The sequence below is a fragment of the Ipomoea nil genome, unplaced genomic scaffold (genome assembly GCF_001879475.1).
Source record: "Ipomoea nil cultivar Tokyo-kokei standard unplaced genomic scaffold, Asagao_1.1 scaffold3030, whole genome shotgun sequence".
Taxonomy (NCBI): Eukaryota; Viridiplantae; Streptophyta; class Magnoliopsida; order Solanales; family Convolvulaceae; genus Ipomoea; species Ipomoea nil.
The window spans coordinates 3,040,886-3,053,181 of record NW_017619458.1 but is presented as its reverse complement, the minus strand read 5'-3'; the positions used below and the strand labels follow the sequence as shown (position 1 = coordinate 3,053,181).

General features: G+C 32.4%; 1 protein-coding gene across 1 annotated transcript; it reads left to right on the top strand.

Annotated features, from left to right (window-relative positions):
- The first annotated feature begins 1,210 nt into the window (after positions 1–1,210).
- LOC109163682 (vetispiradiene synthase 3-like) lies at positions 1,211–4,288 on the top strand. Its single transcript, XM_019312441.1, has 6 exons — positions 1,211–1,624; positions 1,728–2,097; positions 2,597–2,815; positions 2,924–3,065; positions 3,208–3,453; positions 3,819–4,288. The coding sequence occupies exons 1-6, from the start codon at positions 1,261–1,263 to the stop codon at positions 4,119–4,121; spliced, it is 1,644 nt and encodes a 547-aa protein (XP_019167986.1). The 5' UTR covers positions 1,211–1,260; the 3' UTR covers positions 4,122–4,288.
- The last annotated feature ends 8,008 nt before the right edge of the window (positions 4,289–12,296 follow it).

Below are 12,296 nucleotides of genomic sequence, written 5' to 3'. Positions count from 1 at the left end.
ACGTTTGGTAGCAAGGGGATTCCTGTGTAGGTTTCTCCCTGGAAATATCTTGTGTGGTAGAATTAACTGTGGTAGGGTTTCTAAATGATTCCTAAGTCCCTATATATAGATTTAGAAGTCCTAACTATGGTCTGAATAGTAAGGATCCACTTATCCTATTCCTTATAGGATTAAGGGTTTGGTTTAAGGATAAGGGTCCATGGTACATTGTGGACTACACTAATTAATTAAAGGGAATCCTAACCAATTTCAAACCCTTTTTAATTATTATTAACGGGATTGGTTAAATGATTAGTCCGAAATTGAAGGTCGTAACACGGGGTGTTACAATAGGATTGTTGAGGCCTTAAGGGATTTTGTCGAGATCTAGAAGGAGGAGGGTGACTTGACTTGGGGGGGCAGGAGGAGGAGGTGTAGGCTTCCGCGTTCTTTCATTTCTCCTTTCGCCTTGTCTGCTTTCATTTCCCTTGTTAATAATTATGCTTACATGAACCAAAACTAAATGGCAAAAACTTGTGTTAGGTCGTCTCACGGACGATCTTTGTTCGTGAAGTGGGTCGTGTTAAGATGAAATGTAATACTTATACTAACAAATGTAACATTAAATCATGAATAAAATATTTATTACCTATATAGGAAAATGTAATACTTTTGAAGAAAAATGTAATACATTTATATTTTGAATGTTACTTATAAGGGAAAATATAATATTTTTTATGATAAAAGTAATACTTTTAAATCAAAATATAAAAGTATTACATTTGTCCTTAAAAGTATTACGTTTTACCATGTTAGTAACAAACATTTTATTCTTGATTTATATAATATTATACAGAGTATTTGTTAGTATAAGTATGTATTACATTTGCACCCGACTCATCTTATAGATAAGAATTCATAAAACGGTGTCGCACAAGTGTTACCCAAAATAAATAAATAAATTATGCCAGTCTTCACAAGGTTTTGTCTTTGCGAAGTCTTCTCAAGGAGTAAGAGAAGACGAATTTCGCTTGAATTAAAAAGAAAAAAAAAGTATATTAGATCAGACTACGTATTTGATATGGCATGTCTGACGTTGAGGTGACAAGATTATTTACTTACATTTGAGGAAACGACTGTACCAAACTACCAATAGATGTCCAAAGTATCAAATTGGTTAGGTGGTATTGAGCCATTGAACTTGCCTTTTTAAGGACTCCAACATCAAACTTTAAAAATCCCACTACTCCAACAGGAAACAAAATACCCAAAATCCTAGAAATGGCGACAAGCAACCAGGTTGTCCGTCCACCTGTCACGAAATTCTCCCCAAGCCTGTGGGGTGATGAATTCCGATACTTCGTCTTCGATAATGAAGTTGCAAAAAGGTATGCACAAGAGATTGAGGTGTTGAAAGAACGAGTGAGGAGCATGCTGGTACGTATTAGGAGCTCCAAGCTGGCTGAAAAACTCAACTTTATTGACACCATTGAACGTCTCGGCATTTCATATCACTTTCAGAGTGAGATTGATGAGATGTTGAAAGAGATATACAATGCCAATCTCAAATTTCATGGAGATGATTTGTGCACTTGTGCACTTATGTTTCGATTACTTAGGCAACATGGCTACAACATCTCTTCAGGTAACACATTTACACATATATGCAATGTTTGCAAGCCCATAAAAGATGAGGTAAGGCATATATTACTACTCCACTTATGGGTTCTAATTTTATGAATTATTAGGAATCTTTGAAAATTTTCAAGAGAATGGAAAATTCAGAAACAATCTTTCCAGAGATATCAAGGGATTGTTGAACTTATATGAAGCATCTCACATGGATGGACATAAAGATGACATCTTAAAGGAAGCTTATACCTTTTCAAGAACTCATTTAGAGGGTTTTCACCCACAACTCAACTCTACTTTGGGAACGCAAGTGAGACATGCACTTGAGCAACCCTTGCACAAGGGCATCCCTAGAGTAGAGATTAGCTTTTTCATCAGAGTTTATGAAGAAGATGAGTCCAAGAATGATGTTCTGCTACGGTTTGCAAAGTTGGATTATAATTTGTTACAAATGCACCACAAGCAAGAACTCTACCAACTCATGAGGTAAAGAAAACAATTGAAATAAATTATAAAAATATAATTAATTATTTCTTTAATTAATAACCTATAAAATTAAAAGCTCATGCACTGTCAACTCTTATTAGTACAGCATATAATACAATCCAAAAGAGTGTTCGTGCACACACACACATACCCACAGACCCATGCATGTTTACGTGAAAAAACAGCGCATAAAAAATGTGAAATAGTCTTATCTATCCATGCATCTCGGTTAACCATGCTAGAAAATAATGAAAAAAATGTGGGGATAGACAGTTTCACAAATATTATAAAAATTTTAAAATTTTGTAATATTTACAAAAAAACGACTTGCACCTTTAAACAAAATTCATTTTCCCATATTTTCCAACTGTTGATCACCTTAGATGAGTTGATGAGATTGTTTAACATTTTTTAGAAAGCAATATTCTCATATGGTGATATTTATATATATATATACTATATCAATCAATTGACTCTAACATTGCATCACCCTTTACAGATGGTGGAAGGAGTTGGACTTTGTCACTACACTTCCTTATGCAAGAGATAGGGCTGTTGAATCTTACTTTTGGGCATTGGGAGTGCTTTTTGAACCCGAATATTCCAATGCTCGTCTCATGATCGCCAAATCCGTAGCAATGATTGCCGTTATAGATGACACATTTGATTCTTTTGGCACGCCTAATGAATTAGAGATTTATACTGATGCCATACAAAAGTATATATGTTCCTACCCATACTATAATGTTTTTTTCCTTAAATATACGATATATATAGTATTATAGCATATCTCGTATTAATGGAAGGTTAATTGTTTAATATATAGGTGGGATATAAACCAAATAAATCGTCTTCCAGATTATATGAAGATAAGCTATAAAGCACTTATAAATCTTTACGATGAGGATTTCAATAAAGAACTATGTGAAGAAGGAAGAATTTTTGCACTTTATTATGCAAAAGAGAGAGTATGTATACTCACTAACAAGTTGTACTGACTTTCTAGCTTTCTTTTTGCTTTGTTATTATTATTTTTTGTTTTTCTATTGTAATTATGAAGTTGCTCTAATCTTGTTTTTTTTTTTTTTTCTTTAATTTCTTGACAAGTAGATGAAAGAACTTGTCAGGGCTTATTACACGGAATTAAAATGGTCTACTAAAGGATGCATGCCACCATTTGTTGAGTATCTAAACAATGGTCTAGCTAGTAGCACCGTCTACTTGCTCATCACAACTTTTTTACTTGGCATGAAATCCGTTACAAGAGAAGCATTTGAATGGGTGAATCAAAACCCTAGAATTGTTGAGGCCAATGCGATATTGGGTCGGCTTATTAATGACATAGGCTCCTATGAGGTATATATAAAAATAGTATTTCATGAACATATATATAATATTGCTTTTTTTATTATTATAATATCATTTTTATTTTTTGTCATTCATTATCGGTGCAATCAGTTTTGGCCCGTTGATATTTCAAATGAACCAAATTGGTTCAAAATATCTTTTTTTTTTTTTTTTTTTTGAAAATGGTTCAAAATATCTTAATTGCGCTCATATGAAGAAAAGTGAAGTTTGGTAAAAATGCAATCTTTTGGACATAATTTGTTCAATTTAGAAAAATTGAGGGCTCAAAATTGATTGTGCAATTAAAAATGTCTATTCTTTGCAAATTAAATAATTTTTCTAAGTATATTCCATCTATGTTTACCTATATACAGCGTGAGAAAAGCAGCAGCCTAATTGCAATAACAGGGATTGATTGTTACATGAGTGATTATGGCGTATCTGTTCATGAAGCAATGGACAAGCTCAAAGAAATGATTAATAATGCGTGGAAAGATATCAATGAAGATATTCTTCAACCAACTTTTCCAATCTCTAGAGAGATTCTTATGTGTCTTCTCAACATTGCTCGTGCGGTTAGTGTGTTGTATATGCAAAATCAAGATGGATTTACTAACTCTGAAAAAGTCATGAAGCCTTATATGAATGCTCTTTTTGTGGAATCCTTTGAAGTCTAAGTTGCCGTACGTGGTTTCTTTGGTCTTTGTATTGTTTGTGTGTGTTTTCCCTTTTTAATGTATTCTGCAGTTTGAATTGTAATAATGTGAAGGGGAGAGACAAGCCTTGTACGCATCATACATCCATATATCCTTTGTGACAATAAAGTATGGATGTTCTCCTTCAATTTTTCTTGCATTTGTGTTTTAAAATTCAAGATTAATTAATTTGTTTTTAATTAGCTTTATGGTCCGTAACGAGGAAAAAAAAAAAGTCTAGAGAAGAGGGCATTTAATTTTCAAACTTCCTAGAAAAAGATAGATTTGTACAACACTTGGTAAACTGATACTAAAACAATATACGTTAGTGTTAGGTTGAAATGTTAAATAATTAAACTCCATAGTATAATACCAAGTATAACGGGAGTGATCATCCATGAAAATAACAAAGTAATGATAGCCATTAGTGGATAACAAAGGAGCTGGACCACAAATATCTGTGTATATTAAATCAAGAATATTGGAACTAGATGACTCAACACGTGGCAGTGAGAATCAAGCACATTTCCTAACTGACACGTATTACATAGACCCGAATTACAACGAATAAAATTACTAGACTTACTATCGAAAAAGGCTGAAGAATACGATGTAAGACTCGAGGGTGTGGATGTTCCAAGCGATCATGCCACAATGACTCAGATGCGCGAGCAGAAAGAAAAGTTGAAGGAGACGACCTGGTGATAGGAAGCTTGTATAGACCCCAGAGCTATTGCCCCATAGCAGAATTTCCTTGGAATTGATATCCTTCAAAAAAAAAAAAAAAAAAAAAAAAAAAGTGTGAAACTCAAAAAACACATTATTATCTGAAACAAATTTTACAGATAATAAAGATGTAGACAAACTGTGAACAAGAAGGATATTTGATAATTGAAAAAAAACTAGATGGGGTGTTAAAGGAAGCATGACCAACATGACTAGCTAACAGATTAACCCTTACCATCACCGACACGCAACGTGTCATTACCAACATACTCCTCAGATGTGGATAGGGCTGTGATGTCGGGGTCACAAGATTGGTTGCTCCCATGTTTGGAATCCAAACTTGAGAACCACTAGTGTCTGAACCATTATATATCTTGATATGTCAAATTGGCTTGAAGAGGATGATATCTTTGATTATCAAAACAGTTGTGACATGCAAGAGCCGTGTGACCATTGCGCCCACAAATCTGACACTTATTCTGACCACCATTGTTACCGTCGCGGCCACATCCACCACGTCCTCCTTGCCGCAACCGCCGCGATGATTTTGCCCGCCGCACTGGGTATGTAGTGAAGGCCACCGACGCTCCATCGTTGGTGGTTCCTCGAATGAATTCCTAAGCTCTGAGAAAGTCTGCGAGCTCAGTAAGAGTAACAGGTTGCCCACAAACCGAAAGTGATGCAGTTAGGTTTTGTTAATCTGGCCGTAACCCACGAAACACATACAAGTTCATCTCGTCCAAACCAATCGGTCGACCAGCCAAGGCTAGGTCTTCCGTAAGAACACGTGTACAGCCAATAGAATTAGCAATAGAAGAGTCACCCTGTCTAAGAGACTGAAGCTGACCGAGGATATTAAGTGACCGGGCACGAGGCGAAGAAGCTAGAGACTGCTCTATGGACAACCAAACCTCTCGTGATGTACAACATCCAACAGCGAGGTGCATGAATTCTTCGGAGAGTGATGAAATCAGTACATCAATGCTTTGTCGTGGCGATACCACATGACATGGTCCGGGTTTGGTTGTGGTTCGCTGTCGGCGACAACCGGTAGGAAGACTGCCGGGCATGGGTTAGTCCCATCAATAAACCCATGAGCCCGTGTCCCTCTAAAAAGGAAACTACTTGTGTCCTCCAAAACAATAAATTTTTGTGAGTAAGCTTAATACTGATAAAGTGATGGGCAGTAGAAAGCAAATTGACCGCTACAGAACCGGAGGAAGTAACGGCAGCATCCGAAATGGTCTACTCAGAAGAGTTAATTAACAGATTCGTCAATATTAGTGCCCTGGGGTTCCATTGAGAGAAAATAGAAAAGAAACCTGAGACTACTGATGCCATATGACAACTATATAAAGTGTATTACATAAACAGCCATTACAACTGTATAGATTGAGGGAATATATACAAAAGAGAATCATAGGAAGACTAAGATAAGGAGTAATAATGTGACTCAAATATAGAGAGTTGTAATCTTACATATAATAAAGCTATATGGTTGGGAAATAATTAATGTTACAATTAATTACCAACATTATTATTATTACTAGCTATAAATATAAAATAGCCACAACACCTTTTACTATAATAATAATAAAAAAAAATAAAATAAAAAAAAAGAAGCACAACATTTGAAAAATAAAATAGCTATTTTTTTTCTCGCCCATAACAAAGGATTACATTTATTGAATTAATGGAGTTATTAAATGTTATGATATTAGGATTAAGGATTTCGATTCCCGATTAATAGAAAATATGAAACGATGCAATATTAGTTAAATCTCTGGCTTTACAGTGAAAGCCTATTTGATATGCTTTTGTTATTTATGGTGGTTCTTAGGATTACAATTTTAATTAAATTTTCGATGAAAGCCTATTCAATATCTGAAACAGTGCAATTAATGCAAGCCTCTACATATAATTTTTCTCCATCTCAAATGCTTCAAAGAAATGGCAGAAGCAAGAAGGAATGAAGAAAGCAAATGTTGCGGGCCGTGGGTCAATTATTTGACTTCAGAATTAAAAAAAAAAATCATTTAAGCCATAAATAAAAATTTAAATATATATAAATGTATATATCGTATGGGTCTTTAATGTTTTTCTGAATGTCTAAACTTAGGACTTTTAAAAGAAAAAAAATACATTTGAATTATCTCCACAAAAAGTGGTCTTGGACTTATAAAATGACATTTGAGTTTATGGAATGCCATGTGCATAAAGAATACATTATATAATCATATAAAAAAAATGTGTTCAATTAAAGTTTAAATTTACTCATACAAAATTTGAAATTTGCTTTCTAAATGTAATTATCTTAGTTATTATTCGTATATTGTAAAAATTATAATATAGATGAAATACAATTAAGAATAAATCAATATAATTATGTAAATTCTCTCTATAAGTTTATTTGAATATGTACATAATTAGAAATTATATTAACCATACAAAATTTTAATTATAATTTTGTATTCTATAAAAATAATAAATACTTGACCAATGGAAGCTCAAAAATTTTATTATATTAAACAATTTAAAATATTTTTATTTTTTCTATTTTTTTATTTATATTTATAATAACATAATTTTTTCCCCGTGCATTGCGCGGGTGAATTACTATTACTACTTATAATAGTAAGAAACTGACATATAACTATGTTTAATTTAAGACGGTTTGGATAGAACATGAAATAAATGGCCTTTTTCCCAGAGTGCAGAAAAGAGTAGGCGTATGTATATAATATTTTATAATAGTTTGGATGGTATAATTCCTGTCATCTTCTCCTGTGAGGAAATTCATTAATTAATTATGTTACCATAAAAATACAATAGTGAATCAATTTTTAGGCATTATTACTCACTAAAAAATTATTAGCATATTTTATTAAACTAGTATTTTTACTTGTGCGTTGCACAAATAGATTTGTTATAATATTTTAAAAATATTTGGATTGATATAAAATTATATAAAGTATAATAACGAATATTATATAGTGCAATTGATGAAATGAGTTTGATCTGTTATGTTTTCTGATGTTATTCTTATTTGAATTACCCGTGCGATGAACGGAAAAAAATTTTATTATATATTTAGATAATAAAATTAAAGATAAATTATAGAAATTCTAATATTTGAAAGTGTACAATTATTTGATTATAAGATTAATGAAAAAGTATCACACAATTAATGAAATAACATATGACTTGTTTGTGTGTAATTATCTTTAAAAATTGATATATAATAAGATTTATGTAATTATATTATTACTAAAATAAATATGAAAAAATGGAGAAATAATTTATTTGTAATTTGTAATTCTTATATATAAAAAATAAATTCAACGACTAATGTTTAACTTAATTACCATAATAATTATTAGACAATTATTATTAAGTAATTATACTAATATTTGTGCAATTATACTTTATTTTATACTTTAAGTATATTCTTTTCACCATATCACATTTACTTTTTTCCTACCTCCAGCTCCACATCCCAATGAATTAATTGTAATTATTATAAAAAAATTCAACGACCCATGTTTACTTGTAATTATACTAATATTGGTGCAATTATTAGTTAAATTAACATAATGATTATTAATCAATTATACTAATATCTGTGCAATTAATTCATTAATTACCATAAAACTTAATAGGTAATTATACTAATATTGTACAATTATACATTTATATATATATATATATATATATATATATATATATATATATATATATATATATATATATATATACTAATAAGAGCCCAAGAGAGTTAGGCCTATAATGGGTAGAAAAAATGGCAGTCAAAGATTTTAATTAAATGAATGGCTCAGATTGAATATACTAATAAGAGCCCAAGAGAGTTAGGCCTATAATGGGTAGAAAAAATGGCAGTCAAAGATTTTAATTAAATGAATGGCTCAGATTGATTGAAAGATTGATCAGATTTAAATTTTACATTAAAATTTCCTAAAATACCCACACACCGTTACTAATTCCGTTAAAATTTTAAGAATTGCCATTAGTTCACCGTTAACTTACTCATTGATTTCAATAGAAAAAGGTCTTAGGTTCGAATCTCATCCCAATCAAAGTTGGCATAATTAGTACTCTATTTTACTCTTATTAAATTATATAAATAATAATTTAGTAGTTACAACAAAAAATAATACATATGCATTTCTTTAATTTATAATTATGTGTCCACAATGCCTTTATTCAAAAAAAAAAAAATCATTATCAATAAATTAACTAAGAGAAATAATTTTATTAGTTATATTGTCTTTATTTTTCTTCAATATAAAAATTTTTTATATTCAAATTTATTAATTGATTATATTCGCTATATTATCCTTACAATATTATTATTATTATTATTATTATTATTATTATTATTATTATTATTATTATTAACAATAATAAAGTAAATCCATGTCCCTTGATGCCTACTCCGTTCAGTTCCTATTCTCACTGGTATCTCTCTTAAATTTTTTTATTTGATTTATCTTTTGTTAATTGTCGCAATTGTTCCTTAGGTCACAATTATTTCTAACTTGAGTTATTCTTACAATATTCAGTATTTTCCTTAGGGTGTGTTTGGAAACCTGGAAAATGAGTTCTGGAAATCATTTTCCAAGTTTCTATTGTTTGGATGTGCTTGAAAAATCAAGTCAACAGAAATCATTTTCCGTTGACTTTGGAAAATAGGCTTGTTTTGGAGGAAAATGACTTCCCCTTTTTTTGGGGGGAAGTCATTTTTCAACTTTTACACCAACATCACACCACCACCAACATCATCAACACCATACCACCACCACCTCACTACCACCATCACCACCACTACTGTCGCCACCACCACCACTATACCACCGCAACTACCGCCACCACACCACCACCAACACCATACCACCGCAACCACTACCACCACCAACACCATCAACACCATACCACCACCACCACCACCACTACTGTCACCACCATCACCACCATACCACCGCAACCATCGTCGTCGCCACCACCATCATCACTACCACCACAACCACCGTCGTCATCGCCACCACTACCATCGCACCACCACCACTACCACCATCGCCGCCGCCGCCGCCACCACCACCATACCACTGCCGCCGCCACCACTACCATACCACCGCCACCACCACCACCATCACACCACCGCCACCACCACCATACCACTGCCACCACTACCACCACCGTCGCCGCCACCACCACCACCGTACCACCGCAACCACCGTCACCGCCACCACCACCACCATACCACCGCAACCACCGTCGTTGCCACCACCACTACCATACCACCGGCGCCACCACCACCACACCACCATCACCGCCACCACTACCACCACCGCCGCCGCCACCACCACCATACCACCGCAACCACCGTTGCCGCCACCACCACCATCATACCACCGTCGCCGCCACCACTACCATACCACCACCACCACCATCACACCACCGACGCCGCCACCACCACCACCATACCACCGCAACCACCGTCGCTGCCGCCGCCACCGCAACCACCGCCACCACACCATCACCACCACCACCACTGCTACCACCGTCATACCACCACCAGTTATTATTATTATTATTATTATTATTATTATTATTATTATTATTATTATTATTATTATTATTATTATTATTATTATTATTATTATTATTATTATTATTATTATTATTATTATTATTATTATTATATAACAAATAACACCACTACCACTACACCACCACCATAATATTTTTGATATATTATTAGTTATTTTTTATTATATTTAAAATTATTATTATATTATTATACATGTTGTAATATTCTAAATAAAATAATTAAAATGTTTAATTGTACAATTCTACTCATTTTCCAGAAAATGAACCAAACACACAAAAACAGTTTTCCAGAATGCAACCAAACACCGGAAAGGAAAATATTTTCTGGAAAATGACTCATTTTCCAGAAAACATTTTCCAGAAGTCATTTTCCTACTTTCCAAACGGACCCTTAGTTTCATATTTCTATGAAATTAATGTGCTTTGATATCATTCTAATTTTGATTTCAAGTGCACTGAAATTATTTTCTAGTACTGGAATATATTTCCAGTGCATTGGAAAATAATAGTTCAGTGCACTAGCAATGACGGATTGTGTCCAAAAATTAACTATATAGTACTTGACACTTGTTCTCCAAATAATAACTATATAGATAGATGATTATTCATCTTGTCAATAAAATATTTTCCAAGTGAGCCAACAGAAGAATCAATAAAAAGTCAACTGATGTTTGGTAATTAGTACTTAGTAGTGTGTTTGAACTCTGGATTGTTATTTTGTTATATAATGTTTAGACTTTGTATTTGGACTATGTGAATATGTATTGTTTGGTAGTGTGTTTGTAAAATTAGGAAATATTAAAATTTCGGGTTCTTAAATCGAACCGAACCAATTCCGAACCGAACTAAACTTTTTCAAACCAAACCGAATGGAATCGAACTATAATGTTAAACTGAATTGTATCTTTAAATACCAAAATACCGAAACCGAAAAAACTCAAATCGAACCCCGAATTGCCCACACCTAATTCTAATATATTATTTGGCGATTCTGTAAAACAAGAAGTAGAATTGTATTAGGGATAAGAAAGTATATGTGCTAAAATTTTAATATAAATTATTAATAACCGATTCTTTTCTATTTTTTCGCAAAATCTTCCTTATATTCATTAGAATAATAGTAAAATAATGTCATGTAATTTTAATCTAAATTATTAATAACCGGTTCTTTTCCTCTTTTTTTGTGCAAAATCTTTCTTATATTCATCGTATCCATTAGATTAAGAGTAAAATAATGCGTACAGAAAATTTTAGAAAATTATAACTTCTTGAATTACAAAGTCTTTTCCATTTTTTCTTTTTACTGCTAACCTTTATTATTATTAAGTGTTTAGCGGGAAGTTAAAAAGAAGTATTTTGTTTTTAATAATGGTATAAATTAATCAATTGAAATATGCTACTTTTATGTAAAATACCAATTTTTTTCATTACATTTGGCACATTTTAATTTAATTTGTGACATAAAGGTGTAAACGAATCAAAGCGCGATCTCAACTTGTTAAGTCTTTAAACATTGTTTAATTAATGCTGCATTGAGCTTGAGTAACAATTTGAGTCCAATTCTAATTAAGTTTGTAAAAATACTTAAGTTATAAAGTTCGAAACATAGTCAATATGATCTTTTGTCTTTGACGATAATTGGAAATTGCCATAAACTTGGAGGGATGATAAATTAAAAAAAAAAAAAAAAAAAAAAAAAAAAAAGATACTCCGTACCACAAATATATGTCTAGAATTACAAATAGACAATTTTAGAATTGAGGTCTAAAAGAAGTAAATCAATGGTAACGGGAGAAGAAACCA

What these genes read in the sequence shown, in the direction of transcription:
- LOC109163682 (XM_019312441.1), top strand. Translation starts at nt 1,261, where the DNA reads ATGGCGACAAGCAACCAGGTTGTCCGTCCACCTGTCACGAAATTCTCC. An exon ending in GAACTCTACCAACTCATGAG is followed by an intron (nt 2,098 to 2,596) that starts GTAAAGAAAACA and finishes CACCCTTTACAG; the next exon opens with ATGGTGGAAGGAGTTGGACT. An exon ending in TATACTGATGCCATACAAAA is followed by an intron (nt 2,816 to 2,923) that starts GTATATATGTTC and finishes TTTAATATATAG; the next exon opens with GTGGGATATAAACCAAATAA.